The sequence below is a fragment of the Betta splendens genome, chromosome 5 (genome assembly GCF_900634795.4).
Source record: "Betta splendens chromosome 5, fBetSpl5.4, whole genome shotgun sequence".
Taxonomy (NCBI): domain Eukaryota; kingdom Metazoa; phylum Chordata; class Actinopteri; order Anabantiformes; family Osphronemidae; genus Betta; species Betta splendens.
In genome coordinates, this window is record NC_040885.2 from 4376543 (window position 1) to 4396807 (window position 20265).

Consider the following 20265-nt stretch of genomic DNA (forward strand, 5'->3'; position numbering starts at 1 on the left):
TAAAAGAAACTGAATACATGCAAATGAATACATGCTTTTTATCCCTGCAGGATTGCACCTACATAAAAATTGAAATTAAATTCTTATATTATTACATGAGTTTTGGGTAACTTTTAAAAACCTATTTAGATTACTGTAATAATTGCTCTCCAAAGGACATATTGAATCATTGAATTATCATTACTTTACCAATCCCACATCAACCACAACAGGAGTTTTAAAAATGGATAGACATAACACTGCACCTTTAATTCATACAAAAATTGGTATTTTATGCAATTACTGAAGTAACTCCTTAGATGAGTGAAAATTACTTTACAAGTGAAAAATAACAATAGTAAAGTAAAAAAAAGTAATATCTTCACTCCATTGATCAGGGCTTTTTATAGTTGCGTTGCACACGCTTAACTCTGAGTCAAGTTGCTTAAACCAAATCTTCTCAGCTGTTCTGAAACCAAAAACTCCAGGTTTTCCAACTCAGTGTAAGTCAACTCAGAGTTCAGGTTAAACCTCCTTCTTGAAAAGGGCTCCAGTTCTTTTGGGACTCGTTCTTATGGATCGTTCATCTTTCACTTGTCACGTGACAGCAGAGCTGCGCAGGCTCTGTAGTGAGCAGCAAGTGCTCCAGTTCGTTCCTGATTCATTCCTACGGATCTTTACAAATTACTTGTTCGTTTGTTCTTTTACTACGTGATCACTACCAAGCGTCTGTGTTAAACAACAAAGGCAGGGCAGATGCCGGACATAAGTCACATTAATGTGATTAGGCTTTTACATTTTTTGGTTTGAATTGCTTCTGTATTCTGTATTCTATTCATCTCTAATGGGGAAACAAGCTGTTATGCAGCCTGCATGAGGTCCTCAGTTACAGCCCCCCCTCTCAGCAGCCAATGATAAGAGTACAGCTGAGCTGAAGTTAACACCAACAAAAAAGGGATTATTTAGAATTTTTCTAGATGTAACCTACCCTTTGGAGTGGAAATAAATCAAATACCTAAACTACACATGAGATCTCTTCCTAATAATTTAACTGGGCATAATTTTGAAAGCAAAAATGAATGTTAAGGTGTCTTGCTGTCAGAGGTTGCACAAGACAGAGAAACAGTAAGTTTTTCTTTAATAGTCTGGTATGTAAAGTAATTATTATTACTTTTCTCTAATAGTCGTCTCCCCTTTAATAGTCATTAACTGTCTGTTTCAGTCTTCCTATAGTCTGTTTTATTCTTCTATAGTCTGTTTTAGTTTTTTTCTTCTATAGGCTGTTTTGTTTTTCTATAGTCTTCTATAGCCTATTTGTGCACAAATATTTTTAGAAACATGGAGTATTTTATTACTGAATTTGTTGCAAGTTGAAATAGTTTAAACCCATCAGACTGCAAAGTCATGCAACAGTTGTCATTTAGCTATTTTTCATCATTTTAAAACACTTTGTGGGATGTTTTGACTTTGTGTGATTCTTCATTGCAAGCAGATAAGCATGAAATTGGATCAACTAAGCAAAGATTTGGATCAATTGAACGTGTATCAGCTGTAAGCGTGTTTCTTCATTGTGTGTGTGTGTGTGTGTGTGTGTGTGTGTGTGTGTGTGTGTGTGTGTGTGTGTGTGTGTGTGTGTGTGTGTGTGTGTGTGTGTGTGTGTGTGTGGCAGAGTGCAAATAATTCAAAGCAAACCAAAAACATGGATGTTGATCGTGCACGTCAACAAACCAGAAACCAGCTGGGGGGCTCTTTGCATCACACCTTCGTTGTGTATGCACTACACAAAGCCACATCAAAAGACCATGGATACATTTATTTAAATCTATCAGTAACCAGACCCAACGACTCCATAATTCTTAACAAAACCCCCTCCTCAGGCTCCACCAAGCACCAAGTACTAACAGGTAACAGTCGTAAAACCTGAGATGTGGACTAATAAAAAGGGAAAAACTTTCATTCAGACTGAAAGTTCTGAATTTGACACACCATAAAGTTGTTGTGTTTTTTTGGTTAATTCCGTATGCCATGCATATATACTTATGTTTTCAGGTAAAGATCCGTAGACATGGTAATTATGGTATGATTTCAGGTACCTCAACATTACACATTAGTAATGTCCAGATTAAGCCATTCCTAATTTCCTATTATTGTTACTTGTTTGTTTATTAGTGATGAAACAATTTATCATGTGGTAACATTTCAACCATTGCGACATCATCAGAACTTTATCTGAGATTTCAGTAGTTAATGTATGTGTATTTGATTTTAACTGTTTATGCATTCATTCAGATTTTTATCCAATAACTGTAATTTTTATTAATTGTTTTAACTGAAGTACTTAACAACTTCAGCTCCAGTCATTTGTACCTCTTAAATTTAATTCAATCATTTCTTCAATTTAATTCAATCATTTCTTCATCTGCATCTAATTCTTTACATAAAAGGTAAATTTGACATAAACTACAAAGACAACAAATAAAAAACAGGCTACAATGACAATTAATGAGGCACTGATTCACACTGAGATCAGTGTTATGTATTTTGCTGTCCACTGTGTTAAGACTGATTGAATGAGTTCATATCCTCGGTTGCAAATTGTACTGTTTGAAGGCAAAATGAGCTTTTGCTCCATATTTCCAGTGTTTTGACATGGTTGGAGCCTTTTGCAAACAAAACATGTCATTATGACACTGGAGCCACTGTTTAGACCAGTGTGTGAACTGAAAATGAGTTGTTTCATTGGACGGCTGCTTGAAAGCGTGGAATAAAAACTGTAATATGCATATTATTCTATCCGTGTGAGAAAATATTGGTGAAGGTGTCACAGTCTCGGTCTAGGCTTCTGGTCATGTTCTGGTTTTTATTTTGAAGCACGTCCTGTCTGTCTCGTCTTTTCTAGTCCCTGATTTTATTTTGAAGTCCTTCCTGTCTGTCATGTTTTGGTTCTGATCTCTGGGTTTTATTTTGAAAGGACTTCCTGTTCATGTCTTGTCACAGCTGTTCCCTGCTTCTACCGTCATTATCCACACCTGCACTTACACATCAGTAATCAGTCGCCTAGCATTTAAGCACCAGCTCTCACCCCATTACCTTGCCAGATTGTTGCGTGACATTCACCACATTCCAGCGTTCTGTATCCTAATCCAGCTTTCTTATCGTGAACCTTGGTTTTGATCACCGACGCTGATCCTGTCTAGCCCATGTCTGTTTTGTACGCCTTGGCTGTTGATCCTGTCTGATAACGACCTTTCTTACGAATTCGACGACGACACTGCCTCTGCCAGAACGGTACTGTAATCCTGAGCTTTTGTTTATGAACCTTGCCTGTCCCCGACACCAAGCCTGCCTGATCTTTTGCATTGCGCCGTATGAACAATCTGTGTATTCCTCTGCATGATCTGAACGTCATCTCCGGAAATAAAACCTCATTTACCTTCGCTTAGTGTGTCTGAGCCGTGCATGTGGGTCCAGCATCTAGCAGATCCTGACAGAAGGTGACCATTTTAATTCTCCAAGACAACAGGTGACATCCTCACATTGCAGGTTCTAATCCATCAATTTAAAACCAAAAGACTTCCTATTTACGGAAATTGATAAATAAATGTCATAAATGCACCTTTTTAAGCCCATTTAATATTTCTAAGAGTCATCAATCTCTGATCTGATTTCAAATAAAAAAAATAACCAGAGCAAAATGTCACTACTCGTCACAGGCACTAAGTATCTGCTTGGAGAAGTCTTTTCTAAACGCGTTGTGTTTACATTACATGGTGTTTCTTTGAATGTCCTTCTGTTTGTTGTACCTAGGTGCCGTGTCTGTGCAGTGGCGCAACATGTGTTATGTGCAGCTCTTGCCCTCGCAGCAGAAGCTCCATTGTGACCAGGATCATCTACGCCTTCATCCTACTGCTGTGGACCATTGTTGCATGTATAATGCTGTCACCAGGTGTGGATGAGCAGCTCAAACGGGTAAGAATGGTACTTTGACTAAAGCAAACAAAGCTAGAAATAGCTTTTTAAGTCATTTGTTAATCAAAAAGATTCTTGTGATCCTTGTATGAAGCAAATCTAGGCCTTAGGTTTGGTGGCTAGTGGGTAGATGTTAGCTTTTTGTGTTTGACCATTAGGAAAAAAAAAATCCTGACTATAATTTGTTTGAGATATTTATTGCTGCTTGTCTAGATTCCAGGCTTCTGTGAAGATGGGGCAGACTCTTCCTTCCCCAACCTCCAGGCTGATGCCAACTGTAACATGTTTGTGGGCTACAAAGCCGTCTATCGTGTCTGCTTTGGCATGAGTATGTGGTTTCTGGTCTTCTTCCTACTGATGATAAATGTCAAGAACAGTAGAGATCCCCGTGCTGCTGTGCATAACGGGTAAGGGCCACAGCAACATGTAGACTTCCATTGAACTGTGACACTAGGTTAGAAGTGTTCAGTTTTGCAGCATGTTGTTCAGCACATGCCTTTTAAAAGAGATAAAATAGACAAAATAGCAGGTGAACGCGCAGAACAGGTTGAACAGGAAAAGCACTGCTAGACAGTAACAGATTTGTTGTAGAGCTGTGTTCTTGTCCCTTCTGTGCTTTTCATGTTTCAGGTTTTGGTTCTTTAAGATTGCTGTCTTGGTGGCTCTCACAGTTGCTGCCTTCTACATTCCAGATGGGCCTTTTAACTCCAGTATGAGCAGTCTATAGAGTCTATTCCTCTATTTCTACCTCAGATCATGTCATCCTATGTTGACTACATACCTGTGTTGGTGCAGCGTGGTTCTGGATAGGTTCTACTGGAGCTTTTAGTTTCATTCTGATCCAGCTGGTTCTGCTGGTGGATTTTGCCCACACCTGGAATGAGTCCTGGGTGGACAAGATGGAGAATGGCAACTCCAGGGGCTGGTACGCAGGTCAGTGACTCCAGGTTGGGTTCAATAACGTTAATGTCATACTTTAAAAGATTTTTACAGCATATTATTTTGATTTAATGTGAGATACTAATAAAAAGAGGCTCATCATTGGTCATTTTAGGGAGGTTTTTACAAGTAAATATCTGAAAGTGTGGTGTTCATTTTTATTCCTGTTAGTTTGGCAGTTGTGCAAATATGTTGAAGAACTGCCTCTACACAGTGTCGTCTGCTCTGATCCCTAGACTTCATGATGCTTGTTTAAATGAAGAACCGGTGTTTATACAAGCAGATTCTTTTGACTAATCAATTAGACGTGTATATGATTTAAGGGGGTTGAATATAAAGGCTCGTCAGACTTTTGAATCTGATTTTTGAAAAACATTTTTCCTATCTTAGTGACTATTTTTGATTTCTGTTTACAGCTTTGTTGGCAGTAACGGCCCTTAACTATGTCCTGTCGCTGACTGCTGTCATGCTGTTCTGCATCTTCTACACCAAGCCTGATGGATGTTTCATCAACAAGTTCTTCATCAGCTTTAACCTGCTGCTCTGCATTGTGGCATCTGTCATTTCTGTGCTTCCCAAAGTACAGGTACACTAAAAAAATGATTATTTTAAGTATTATATACATGAAAGCAAGGATTTCAAATAATTTAGTTTTAGTTGAAAAACACACTGAATCTTTACCAAACCGTCCTTAAATAACATCTAGAACAACATCAGAACTGCAGTTTCTTTCCTGATTAGCCATGATTATTACGGAAGAAGCGCAAATCACCGCTAGTCCAAATTGTGCAAATAATACTGTGTTTACAATAAAAGTAATTAATATTAATAATCATTTCAATTTAAAATGCTCTGCATACAAATAAATTAGACTAGAAAGCTACGATAAATACTTTTTTAAATCCAATTCCGTGTGCTTTTGTTAAATATATCTTTTGCTCGGTTTACTGGTTTGTAAGGCGATGCTTTGATTCAAATTTGTTGTAATTATGTCATTATGTTATGAAGCCAATATATTGTATCAGATGTTAGATCGGTGGGTGTGTATATATTCTTAAGAAATGCCTGCTATTTAAAGACACGAAAAAGCTGAGGAGAATCTCAACAAGAATGTTTTGCTGCTGTTGCGCAGGTCTGTCTTAAACTAGACAGAACAATTATAACTTTGCAGTGAACAGAAAATAACCATCAACTATGTTGTTCAGAAAAATATTGCATAGTAAGAGCAACACCAAAGGATCAAACTCACACAAACTCAGCCAAGACAAGTCACTCAGCTTAACCACCAGAGGACATAGGAATTACCCTGTAGAATGACTAGTCATTGATATCTGGATGTCTCACTTTGACAATCTTTATTTTAAAGTGAGTTGTTGCGCTTCATACTCCTCTCATTTGAGCACACAACAGATACTTAATAGTAAAATAGGTTTGGTGTAATACCTGTGTTACAGGTAGAAATGAACAGTCGGACCTCAATCTTGTTGTGCATTTTTTCAGCTCGCTGCAGGATTAAAAATCTTTAGTCAGTGCCGCACCTGTTGCATTGTGGCAACGCAACGGTACTGCAGTGAACACGCTAGTCACTTTGAACTGGTACCACTGTAGGCTCCAGCACCACCCTGCATTGGACTGAGCGGTAGGAAATGGATGGGTGGATGTCTGTGTGGATCTCAAGTCGTTGCAGGTATCTAGCCTAGAGAAGTTTTGTCAGCTGGTGCTGGGGACTTCTAGGGCGAAGAGTCAAAGTTGTCATCCCATCTTCCCTGGTCTTATGGTTCAGGGCAGTGTTTCCTGAGGGACAAGGCACCTATGTTGGTCTTAGACCATCTGTGAAATAACTACTGTTTTCATTGGAATACCTGAATGAAAGTTGAAATATTTTATGAAACTTTTTTTTCATGAGGGCAAAAAGACAAAGTTCAGTGAAACAGCAATAGTCAAAGCCAACTTTATTGTCAACCAATGCACCAGCACTATAAATGCTGTGCAGGTGGAGTAGCCTGATGGAATAATGAAAGGAAGTAGGGTAAACAGATCATGGGGTGAATGGGTAGGATTCATAATTGTTGAAGGCATAGCTTCTGGAGCAGAACAGGTACAGTCATTGGCAGGTGGCTGGGGAGATGTGAGGATCTTTGTTGTGCTCACCATGTTTTGAAAAACCTTTTGATCGGAAGCAGTGCAGTAGTTGTACAGGTGGAGGATGCAGCTGTTTTCCTTGACACCACTCTAGAAGGTATAGAGAATAGTAAGTTAATGAAATGTCCAGTATTTCCTATATAGGTCACAACCTTCATAAATGTTAGTTAGGTAGTTAGATCAGTTATAATGTTTGGAACACATTTTTCAACTTTGCTTTAATAGTGCTGGTTTGTTAAATCTTGGCATGTCATTAATGACAGCCTTTCTTTCAGGCTGCTTAAATTCGGCTCATAGGGCCTTTGGGACAGGGATGTTTACAAGGTCCTTCATATGACGACCTGGGCGACCTTCTATATAATCTGTACCATAACACGAGAATTGCAAATTGGCCATAAACAGACAAAAATATCAAAATAAGTTGACCAACTGCATACTGAGTAAATACAAAGACAATAACATAGATCAGAATCGATTAACACAGTTAACTATGTAATGATGCACAAAATACTGTAGCTCTACGATGTCCATAACCTACATAATAACTGACCTTGTTAGAGCTGTCAAGTGGAGCTTTAACCAAAAAATCCATCATTAGGTTTGGTGGTCACTTCCCCCAGTGCTCCGATCACCACAGGCACCACTGTGGCCTTCACCTTCCAAGCCTTCTCCAGTTCTTCTCTGAGCCCTTGGTATTTCTCTAGTTTCTCATGCTCCTTTCTCCTGATGTTGCCATTGCTTGGTATTGCCACCATGGCTTTCCTCTGCTCTTTATCCACCACAACAATGTCTGGTTGGTTCGCTAATACCATTCTGTTCGTCTGTATCTGGAAGTTCCACAGGATCTTGGCAAGTGGATCACATCTTGTAGGAACAGAGCCCTACTTCAACCTTAAAACCACCATTTAAATATACCCTCGTTTTCGAAGCAGCTGGAAGTGAAATGGTGTCCACACAGGAAGAAGCATTAAGGTAGCGGTGCCAGCATTGGCCCATTAACACTAAAATTTATCCATAAAGTTCTCCTTTCTTGCTCCACTGGTAAAATGAAAAGGCTGCAATGCTGGCTGGAACAACCAACAACGGAGCACCTTCTGAACCCTAATAGTCAGTTCAGAGCTGGTTCTGAGTGGTCTAAAGCTGTCCACTATTGGGTATATTTGCAACTGATCGTTCTTTGACAGGATTGGATGAAGTAGCAAAATGTGAAATAAGTAGGGAGTGTAATTTTAACACTCCAGAAGTGTGTTAACATAAACCAGGGAGTCATATAAATGTGCCAAAATGTCCAAAAAGTGGATTTTGCATGTGCAGGGACCTTTAGACAAGGGGGTCAACAGGTAAATGCTTCACAGCCTTAATTATTTCAAAGTTAAACTTAAACAAAATTATGGATGATGTTAGGGGACCTCATCTGTATAATCTGTTATTAACAAAATTATTATCCCCCACATGCTCAGATAAAGGAGGTACTGCGGTCTGTATGTAATGTCTTCATCCTGATAGTAATGAGTGAGAACAAAGATTTCAGATCTGAGCACCAAAACCAGGCACCAGGCTGGGGAACCATACCTGGCTCCCCCGCGGAGACGTCCGATCTCCCGTTGATACAAGCGACAAAGGGAGGAGGAACTTGGACGTCGGCCATCCTGATTGGACCAAACAATAGGACGGGCGCGACCAAAAACACGGTTATAAAAAGCTGCCGTGACCAAAGACTCGCTCTTTGTCCTTTGTACCGTCCCCTTGTTCTCTCCGCGATGGACCTTCTTACCAGGATTGAGCAACCCTTGCTCTCCTCGTCCTCTCCGTCGCCTCCGTCCACTTAGAGCTTCCCTCCGCCCCCGGAACGCCTAAAGCCTCTACCGCAGCCAGCAGCTGAACCAACGTGGACATCGTCACAGAGAACAGGCCTGATCACCCATCTACTTCCAGCCACCTGGCAGGAAACCGCCAGCTTAAACGCCTCCCCGCTGCCGCCTCCGCTGATCATGACGCGATCACTGCGACGCACACCTGGACCGGACCGCACCGCAACAGCGCAAGCAAGCACACACGCACGCAATGCTGGATCTTCCCACCAGGATTGAGCAGTAAGGCAGAAGCATTCTTTAAGTCTGAGCAGAGTAGAACTCTTAGGGGATCAGTAATTGTTTTATTGTGGTGTTCTCGTTCCCTGAACACGCAAACTGATCACTGTGCATTTTCGTGACGTGACTGTAATGCTGTTATAAATCTGCGTGAATCTAAGAGGTGCACATTGAAGTGCTGTAATCTGTGATTTTGCTAGTTTAAGTGCTTTATTGTGGTACTGTGCGGTGCGCTGTTTCTGCTGTGACCACGCCAAGCGCACGTTTCAACCTCTGCGCGCTTCCGCGATCACGTGACTGTATTGCCGAATATAGCTCCACTTGTTTGTGTGACCGCAAGCCTTATCCACGCTAGTCCCACTTCACACTCCTTTACACGCTTCTTTCGCTGTGAGCGCCAGACACACACGCTCCATTCAAAGGGCTCACCGGCACACGCGCGCAGCTGTGCCACCTCACCACGCCTCTAAAAGGGGGGTGCGCTCCCCCTCCTCCTTTCTCCTTACCTCTCTCTTACACACACACACACACCCCTTATCTCAGGTAACACGCATACACATACAGTACGTCCAGACGAACACACCATAAGATTACGTTGTGACTTGCTGAGTTATCCAAGATAGTGTTGACACAGGAGTTAATGTTAATTGTTTAATAAAGCGTTAAAAATTTATTTGGTCTTTGTCTGTGATTATTTGTATATGGTTTTGCAGCACTGATGAATTGAGTTGGCTATGATACTGAGTTCACCCTTCAATTAACGTAAATACAATTGAGACTGTATTGGCTATTCCAAATTGGTTATTGGTCTCTGGCAACAGGGTGGTGCCCCGTAAATAAGGAATTATTAATTCAGTTAATAATTATTAATCAATAATTAAGTGTTTCACTTAACTAACTATGGACCTTTTGTCATAGTTATATATGTTTAAGCTAATAACCAAATTTGTGAATCGAAATTATAAACATAATTGGTATGTCCACTCAGGAGCTATAAATCCAATTATTATAAATCGTGCTCCTCGCATATCCCCAACATAATTGGTGCAAACCTGTTTGAGGTTAATCAAACTCAGCCCTTTCTGAGACTAGGTGGTGTTGTTAATTCATTTGGCACTACCACAACCCTCACACTTCCCCAACAATGATTTACTGATTTGTAGCCATCCGGTCATGTTATCGTAAGACTCAGACATCAGCGTCATTTCATCCTAGCACTAGTACAGGGAAGCTTAGCTTTCACATTTAGATGAGGAACATTCACGCTAAAGTGCTGAAGTGTATGTTAATCACAAACATGTAACTTGGAATTGTCACGATCCGGGTTCTGTATGGCTATTTTTTTTTTTTTTTTTTTTTTTTTTTTTTTTTTTTTGTAGTTATTTCCAGTTTCTGTTTCACCACGTTTCTTTCTCACTTTACTGTTGCTGTTGTCAATTTGTCAATCACAGATCTGTATTTTACCACCAGTACTTCCCTTAGTTCCCTGCCAGTTCGTCGTGTTCTCATTTGGGTCAGTCAGCCTAGAACCACATCCGTGACTGGCCAGACTTGGAACCAGTCAGCCCCGGGGTGTGTTCAACTCAGTTTTCTCAGAGAGGAGAGTTGGCAACGTCATAGATTTTGTCTGTGCCCATTTACCCGGGCGAGGGGCGCTGAAAGCGCAGAGTGTGAGCCAGCTCCACCTCCAATGCTCATCTCCTGTTGTGTTCCTACTGGCCCATCTCCTTTTGCTCAAGCTCCAGCCCAGTCTGGTGAGACTCCTGTTCAAATCCCGATCTGTTCACACAACACATCTGGCACCTGCTCTGGTTGCTGTCCTGCCGAGCCCAGCTCCAGCCCCCTGCAGCTTCTGCCCGGTCAAGCTCCGCTGCTGCCCAGCCAAGTCAGGTCTCAATTCCTGCCTGTGTTGGCCCAGAGGAGGCCATTCCTGCCTCAGTCCCCGTCGCCTCGAAGAGGCTGTTCCTGTCACCGTCGACCATGAAAAAGCCATTCCAGTCCCAGTTCCTGTCGGCCATGAAGAGGCCGTTGCTGTCCCAGGACCCGTCGGCCGTCAAGAGCCCGTTCTTGCCTCAGTCGCCATGAACAGTCTGGACTGGTTCACGCCGGTCTGGGATCCCATGTTTTCTGCTATCCTGTGTACAGGTGTCTTCCCAAGAGTGCCTTGTGGTGCTCGGCCCCTGGCGGTCCAGTCTCTGGTGGTCAAAAGATGACCGCACCGTTCCGGTTTCCAGTGTCCTCTGCTTCACTGTGTGCAGGTGTTGTTCCTGGGGTTCCCAGCGAACTGTCAACGTCCACACCTGCTTTGGCCCCTGGTGATCCAGCACCGACCATGTCAGCCTTGGTTTCTGGTGGTCCGGCGCCGGTCACGTCTGCTTCAGCTCCTGGCGGTCCGGCACAACCACGTCTGCCTCAGCTTCTGGTGGTCCGGCACCACTCACGTCTGCCTCGGCTACTGGTGGGCTGGTGCCGACCACCTCCACCCCGGCTCTATGTCTGGGTTCATCTCTGGTTCTGGTTCCACATCTGGGTTCGTCTCTGGTTCCGGCTCCACGTCTTATTTTGTCTCTGGTTCCGGCTCCACATCTGGTTTTGTCTCGTGTTACGGCTTCACGTCTGGGTTTGTCTCTGGTTCTGGGTCTGGGTCTGGATCCTCGTCTGTCCCCATCTCTAGTTCATTGCTCGTCTCTTGTCTCTGGCTCCGGCTCCAGCTCCGGCTCCTCGTCTCTCATCTCTGCTTCTGGTTTCTCGTCTGGTTCCAGCTCCTCGGCTGCACTCGTCTCTAGCTCTGGCTCTTATCTCTGGCTCCGGTTCGGTCGTCTCGTCGGCCTGGTGCAGCCCTACGCTCGTCTTGTCTGCCTGACTGGTGGCCCTGGGCTCCTCCTGCCCCAAGGGTGGTGCTGCCTCCATCGTCGGTGACCTCCTTGTCTCTTTGGCGTCCTGGATTGGCGTCCGCTTTGAGGGCGCTACCGGTCCTTTTAGGCTGCTGGGCGCACCCTGCTGCGTCGCCGGCTGTTTTGACTCTCCTGCGTCCGAGACTATCCTCACCATCTTTCTGTCCTGAAGGTGCTCAATTGGACTTTGTTTTTGACTCTTTTGTGCTATGGACTTGGTTTTGTCTGGTTCCTGCCTGGTTCTCTTAGGGGTTTGTTTTGTGTTTTGTTGTGACCCTCCACCGGTCCTCCCTGCGCCCATCCTGGTTATGTTTGCGTCATGTTTTGACTCTGGCCCTCCACCGTTTCTCCCTCCGCCCTCCCTGCTTGGGTTTTGTTGTTGTGGTTTTGGGCATCTGGGAATTTGCTCTGTGGGTGGGGGGGTACTGTCACAACCGAGTTCTGTATGGTTATTTCATGTTTTATTTTGTAGTAATTTCCGGCTTCTGTTTCACCATGTTTCTTTCTCACTTTACTTCCGGTCACGTGATTAGTAGCTGTTTGTCAATCAATCACAGATCTGTATTTAGCCACCAGTATTTACCTTAGTTCCCTGCCAGTTCGTCATGTTCTCATACCTCGTGCCAGTGCTACCTTGTCTGTTATCCCCCGGTTCCGAAACCGTAGTTTGGATCTCCCCTGTCGGTACCGTAGCCTTACCTGTCTGCTCTGTTGCCTGACTGTCTGACTTTGCCATTGCCTACTTCTATTGAGATGTTGCCAGTCAGCCTTCGTGTATCGACCTCCGCCTGTACCACGACTCTGAGTTTGTATTAATCACTTATACTTACCTGTCTTCCTCTGGTGCTGTGCGTTTGGGTCAGCCAGCCCAGAACCACGTCCGTGACAGGAATACATTAAATTGCATTACTATCCTTAACACCATTTACAAACTCGTTCTTAAATGTCTGTGAAAGAAAAAAGGAAAACAAATACATTTTACCTGAAAGTAGGGGTGTGTTTTTATTTGCTCATCATGAGCATCATTTGTGATAAAAAATGTTTTTTATGCATCTTTTCTTGGGTTCTCAGGAAACCCAGCCACACTCAGGTCTTCTTCAGTCCTCAGTAATCACCCTATACACTATGTTTCTGACCTGGTCTGCCATGACCAATGAGCCTGGTAAGTCAGCTCATAACGCTGCACACTTGTATTACCAATACAACCAGTACAGAAATATGAAATTTTCGTTTTTCTTTTCAGACCAACAATGTAACCCCAGCTTGCTGAGTATCTTCAAGCAGATCACAGTGCCCACACTGGCTCCTCTAGAGTCTGAGAACGTGACGGCTGTGGTGATTATCGGCACAGAGGAGCCTGTCCTGACGTCCCCTTACCTGCAATGGTGGGACGCTCAGACATTTGTAGGCCTGGCCATATTCATTCTGTGTATCCTCTACTCAAGGTAGGATCACTGGAACTGCTTCTGTTTATTACTGTGTACTTCTACACCAGACATGTCCGGCCCGGGGGCCAAATGCGGCCCGTGGTCAAACTTAATCTGGCCCGCAGCCTCTGTAAGAAAATTAATAACTTCTGGCCCGCACATATCTTAGTAAGTGCTGTTTTTAATTTACCCACTAGAGGGCAGGAGCACTCTGCACCCTGCACATATATTCAATACAGTCGTAGCACTTCAAAGTGACCACCTTTTTTACCGCAGTACATGCGCCAGCGCGCCATGGGTGCGTCCCTGACTAAGGATTTTTAATCCTGCAGGTCTGTGGGTCTGTGTACGTCCTCCGTTTGATTTCCCCCTCTAGAATAAATCAAGCCGTTTTCTAGGTAAATTGTCCAGAAAATAAAATACAAAGAACATCCGCTTCCTTATTTCTCTTAATATAAGCCAAAAACGGAATTTAATCACAGCACCGTGTTAAACGAGCTGAAAACAGTGTTTTCAAAACTAGACCTGGAATTAGATTTAAAGGCGTTTTCCGTTTTCTCGTTTTGTGGAAAAAAAGATTTTATTCTGGGGGACAAATCAAACAGTTGGAACATACACGGACCGTTTTCCGTTTCTCGCTTAAAAAGAAACAAACGGCATTTATTCAAAGCAGCGTGTTAAAAACGAAAAAACGAGCTGAAAAGATTATAGCAAGCTGAAATAAATCAGGGTGCTAGTCTCGTTTTAACCACCAGGTGGCGCAAAGATGTGAGGTCCGACTGTTCATTTCTATCCTGCACATTAAGCACAAAAAACGATGTCATGGTATTCTATCATTAAATGTAGAGTAGTTCATTTTATATTTACATTTTTTTATAAATTTATTATTATAAATAGTATAGATTATTATGCGTCTTTGCTCGCTAGTGCGCTAGTGTTTGTTGTCAATTGCCGAAGCTGCTGATGTTTTTACAGTTTCCAGGCCAGCCGAGAGACACAGTCCCTCCTCCAGCCAATCCAATAGAATAATATAAGTATAATAACATAAAATAGGAATCTATATTTATTCATCAATCTGTGTTATAAATGTATTTTATATGCATATTTGTACTCGTCTTCTGGTTTGTTGATCATGAGGAAAAAATACAAAACAAACTGGATTCGTTTCGTTTCGTCCTCTCTTTATATGAGCGACAAACGGAATTCAAGTGTTGTTGTTTTTTCGACACAAGGCACAAAGTTGGATTTAAAGCTGATTTTTCGTTTTGAGAAAAAAATTAGAGAACGAGAAACTAAGTCGTTCTCTCGTTATAGCAGCATTTAAGTTTAACCAAACTCTTAAAATTTACTCCGACCGCAATGACCTATAGCTGCTCTGACTCTGAATGAAAAGCCCGAATGACAGATGATGTGTCCAGGTAAAGCTTAACCGGAAATGTATGCTTGTCAAATGCAGGCAACGAGAGAATCGGGGAAGTGGCGTCACCGTCTGAAGCAGACAGTGGTGTGACATTCCAACGATGGTGCTGAGGAGCCACTTATTCATAGGCAGATGACTTGGATCAGGTTGTCAATGCGCGCTAGTGTTGTCAAATGCTGATCTCGCTGCTGCCTTTATACAGTATGTCCTCGTGTATTAGTACTGTGTCGGGTCTGTGTACGTCCTACGTTTGATTTCCCCCTCTAGAATAAATCAAGCCATTTTCTAGGTATATTGTCCAGAAAATAAAATACAAAGAACATCCGCTTCCTTATTTCTCTTGATATAAGCGAAAAACGGAATTTAATCACAGCACCGTGTTAAAACCAAATAAACAAGCTGAAAACAGTGTTTTCAAAACTAGACCTGGAATTAGATGCCGTTTTCCGTTTTCTCGTTTTGTGGAAAAAAATATTTTATTCTGGGGGACAAATCAAACAGTTGGAACATACACGGACCGTTTTCCGTTTCTTGATTAAAAAAACAAACAGCATTTATTCAAAGCAGCGTGTTAAAAACGAAAAAACGAGCTGAAAATATTTAAAGCCGCTTTCCGTTTTCTCATTTGGTTTCAACAATTTGGTGCAATTAAACAGTTAAAACACTAAGACATAGGCAATGTGCCCTTTAAATGGAAGCTACATTATTATACTTTACCGTAATGACATTTACCACAATATCTGCAGAAAAACAATGTTTAATTACACAGGCAACACAGTGGATTTGAAACTCGCTCCGCGCAAGTTACGGCGTCTGATGTTGATTCAGTTGCAAAGCAAACTTCAAACCCCATCCCCTACTACGTATTGGCACAGAGACATTAACATTTTGTCTCCACTCAGTCAATAGGTGTAAAATACTTTAGCTCCGAGACAAAGAAAAACTCCATGGGAGATCGAGCGTGTGATCAGATGCACCTACGTAGCTGTGAGACGCCAAAACCTTTCACTTGACTTTTTTTAAATGCTCTTCTTATGGTATTTCACACAAGTCTGGCAGACTACCACTGCTAACTTGTAGAGAATATCATATAATAAAAATAAATAAATTGTTTCTCTGCCTGCTACAGCCTCGGCTGCGTTGGGTTGTTAGTGTCCCTTTCACCTGTACCATATGAAATGTGTTCCTATGAAGTTGATCAGCCACTTTCAGAATCATTTTTATTCCCCAGGTTTGAACAGGGCAAACATTATTTTTATTTACAAAAAAAATTAAAACGTTCACATGTGATTTGCCCGCTTTGATTTAGACAAAACTCTTGAAAGCATTTTACTTTACATTCCATTTATTTCGTTATTCCCACTTTCATATCGGTCTGATAAATAAGAGTGGGCGGGGCTATCAGTCTCGTAGCAAAGGTAAGCGCTGACTGTGGGGGCTGGGCGCATCAACATACAGGACAAAGACCTGTGTTCCTCTGCTACAGCCTCCTCTTTCAGGCTGTTGTAATTGCAAATGCTGCACTGAGCTCTCTTTTACTTTGATGAGTTTTGTGTCTACATGAAAGCGGGCAGAACAACGTCAATGCGTGTGTCACGCTGAAAGTGGCTGGTGAACCTCTTGGGAACATGGCTGTAGCTCTGCAATGACTTTAGGTGAAAGGGAAAATAACAAAAGAAACGGAATATAAAACGGAAACGCTTTCAAGCATTTTTTGTTTATATTTTTAATGCACATTTATTAAAACTGTACTGTCGTTTTTTCGTAATTTTTGGTGACGTTACAGTGCAAACCGTATGGGATTTTTTTAAACAAATAAAAATGTTTGCCCTGTTCAAACCTGGGGAATAAAAACGATTCTAATTCTGAAAGCGGCTGATCAACTTCGTAGGAACACATTTCATATGGTCCAGGTGAAAGGGACACTAACAACCCAACGCAGCCGAGGCTGTAGCAACAGAGAAACGCAGATCTTTGTCCTGCGTGTTGATGCGTGTTTCCCCTTCCCCCAGTGTCCCTGCTCTGGGATGTGTATGGCCCCGCCCACTTTCATTCACCAGACGGACATGAAAGAGGGAATACGAAATAAACAGCTGGTTAACTTTGTAGGAACACAGCTGTAGCTCTGCAATGACTTTGTGTTTTTAGCATTTGCATGTTGTTGTAAATGAATAACGAAATTAACAAAATCTACGTTTAAAAAAACTGTGAAGAGTTCCGTGTCTACATGAAAGCGGGCAGAACAACGTCCGTCTATGACTCACTGCCGAAAGCGGCTGGTGAACCTTATGGGAACATGGCTGTAGCTCTGCTAAATAATACAGGCAGCCTATCTTGTATGCGAAAATATAAAAATGTTCAGTAATTACAACTCCTGCTTTCACCGGGATTCGAACCCGGGGTAAAAAATTGACACGTCAAGGCTGTTACCAGCAACTTTCTCTCGCCAAATTTTACAGACAGCTGGATAAAGGCAGGTTTCAAGAAATTTGAGAGTTTGCTAAGAAAATGCTGAGCTTGTTTGGGTCAACGTATTTGTGTGAGAAGACATTCTCGGTTATGAACTTGAATAAGAGTCGTGTGAGGACACGGCTCACAGACTCTCACTTGCGAGACATCTTGCGCATCAATACCTCTGCCTTTGAGCCAGACCTGGACGTTGTGCTGCAGTCCAGATCTCAGTATCACCCGTCACATTAATGCAGGCAAGTCATTTGTCATTTAAATAACTCTGACTTAATTTTGTTTTGTTCAGTCACAAATTCAGACAAGTTGTTAGTTTTCACTCCAAACATAAATGTTGATTGAACGGTTTATTCTGATGATGTCATATATCAAATTAGTCCTGCACTTGTAGATAATCGTTTCTGTTATTCAAAAATTCTGTGAACATTGAACTCCCATGATAATATAATTCATGTTCAAATGAACCAAAATACATGTTTGATTGTTAAAATGAAAATAAAGAAAATGTGAAACACAGAATGGCTTACTAAACTCTGTTTAAATATATTGTTGCTTTATGTAATGAAAGTCAGCCGAGGTCGCCCCCCCCCCCCACATTTTACAACATCAAATCCGGCCCCCTGTGCAAAAAGTTTGGACACCCCTGTTCTACACAGTGCGTCAGCTGCTGCCTCTTGCTCTCTTGCCTCTTGCTCACAGCATTCGTTCATCGAGCACCAGCCAAATGAACAAGCTGACCATGGCCACCAGAGACACAGTCATCCTGGAAGAGGGCAGCAGCAGCCCGGACACATCAAACGAGTCTACCGGACCTAGAGTACAGGACAACGAGCGGGACATGGTGCAGTACAGCTACTCCTTCTTTCACCTCATGCTCCTCCTGGCTTCACTCTACATCATGATGACCCTCACCAACTGGTACAGGTCAGTAAAGCCACCCCCAGCACACATGGGTTGGGATGTGTGAAATGAAACACAGACTGTGTTATTGTGTTCTGTTTAGCTCCCTGCGCTGGCTGTGCTTCTCTTTTTTATTTACAGTTAACACATTAGTAAGTAAATAACTGAAATATTGTTGTTATTGACTGTGTTAAATACTACTAATAATGATAAGGCGTAAGCATACATAAATACATTAATACACTGCCCGCCCAGGCAATGTACATTCATGTACATACACCTACCTGTATGTAAGATCAAGGCCAGTAAAGCAGCCGGACCAGATGGCTTCAGTTCCAGACTCGTAAAGTCCTACGCAGGTGAACTGTGTGGATTTATGGAGCAGTGTCTTTCACGTCCCATGAAGACACTGGAGAGACTGGTCCTGGGTCACCTCAGATCTGTGGTGGAACCTACCAGGACCCGCTGCAGTTCGCGTGCCGACCTGGCATAAGAGTGGAGGATGTCGTCATATTACTCCTACATTGAGCTCTTTCTCACCTGGAGAAGCCTGTACTGCATTGTACTGTGCTAACATTAACTGTCTTAATTTTCTTTTATTCTGTCGTATTCTTTGCTCCGTACTTTGCTGCTGTGAAGCAATTTCCCCACTGTGGGACTATTAAAGGTTATCTTATCTTGTCTTATCTTACCCACTACAAGGTTAGTAAAGCTGTAAAATAAGACTGTTCACCAAAAAGGTGAGACAGACGTTGGGGCGTGAACAATGCCATTTGTGGAAGCCAGGGGGATGAAAGGAGCCCAGCCGCCACACCCATTCAAGCAAGCGGAAGGAATAAACCTAGTACCCAGGGAGCATACATACTAGTTTTGGGAGGGCAGGCACCCAAGCCACCCACAGAGAAACCCCCTAGGCAGAACCGCAGCAGCCACAGGTCAACGCCCCTTCACCCCAGGAGAACCAGAGGCGAACACCCTCCCCAGTGGGAGGGTCAGCCCTGAGATTGGAGCCCAAAGACCTACGGCCCGCAGGGAGCTGTTACACACTGCACCCAGAGAGAGATGACCCTGCTCCCACTTCCGCACCCCCACAAGAACAAAGCTAGGCTCATCCCAGCAGCAGCTGAGGACCATGATGAGCGGTAAAGGCACCCAGCAAATGTGAGTGTGCGGAACTAGAGTGCATTTAAAGGGGGAGCGTACCAGTAGCACAACCACTGGCTGATGATGTGTCTCCTGAACAGTGTCCCCCAGCCCTAGATGTCTATTGTGTATTTAAAACTGGCTGGGGATTCTCTCCACCAGGGCCAGTGAGTGAGGCCACAGCTGGCCTCACCTCCAGGCCCCAGTAAAAGATCCCACCCCCCGGCCAAAAGTGTATGTGTATGTGGCTAGGTATAAGGAACCTTTGGAAGACTGCCAGTTCCAGGTCCAGCAGACAGAGCCATCAAAGCAGGGGCTCTATCCACTGATCCCCCAGGTCCATTTAGAGTGTATATTGATGCAGTTAAAACTGAGGAGCATTCAACTTTTGGAAGGACGGTGGGTGAGACTACTTCTCAGCCTGCTAGAGAGGGGGCGGGCACTGCCCCAAGCCTTCAGGAAAAAAAGGGGGACAGAGGGTAGATAAGGGCGCAAAATCAGGATCTCCCCTAATGCACCGAAATGTTTATTGTGTATGGGGGTGGGAGACGTTTAGTGGAGGGTGCAAAATCGTGAAACTAAATTGGCCAGGGCTGGCACCACGGTTCCTGCCCAGGGCATCACAAGCAGCACAGCCAGAACCACCCTCCCTCCTCTGTCTCACTTGCACGTTCTCTCACTCACGCATGGTCATGTGAACCTCCACACAAACCTAGACACATATTGTGCGTTGTGCTGGGAGGACCAACCTCAGCTCACGGCCCAATGAAGACTGCAACCTGGACAGCCCCTCCCATCGACCTCACCATGCCCCATGGTTGCTGTCATACAGGCCCCACGGTACCCAGAGGATGCTGGACTGCAAGGGCAGACAGCAACTCACCCTGGCAGCTGTG

The 20265-nt window shown here is 43.2% G+C and overlaps 1 protein-coding gene across 4 annotated transcripts in view; it reads left to right on the forward strand.

The window, feature by feature from the left end:
- si:ch73-267c23.10 (serine incorporator 3) overlaps window positions 1-20265 on the forward strand; it is a 46187-nt gene that overhangs the window by 13059 nt on the left and 12863 nt on the right. The window contains exons 1-10 of one of the 4 annotated variants that reach the window (XM_029150072.3): window positions 2389-3267; window positions 3423-3473; window positions 3787-3948; window positions 4162-4355; window positions 4579-4658; window positions 4744-4881; window positions 5304-5473; window positions 13085-13175; window positions 13257-13458; window positions 18026-18250. In XM_029150072.3, the coding sequence (XP_029005905.1) occupies window positions 3820-3948; window positions 4162-4355; window positions 4579-4658; window positions 4744-4881; window positions 5304-5473; window positions 13085-13175; window positions 13257-13458; window positions 18026-18250 (1229 nt within the window). In that variant the 5' untranslated portion in view covers window positions 2389-3267; window positions 3423-3473; window positions 3787-3819. The other 3 variants (XM_029150071.3, XM_055508894.1, XM_029150070.3) reach the window with 3 other exon arrangements.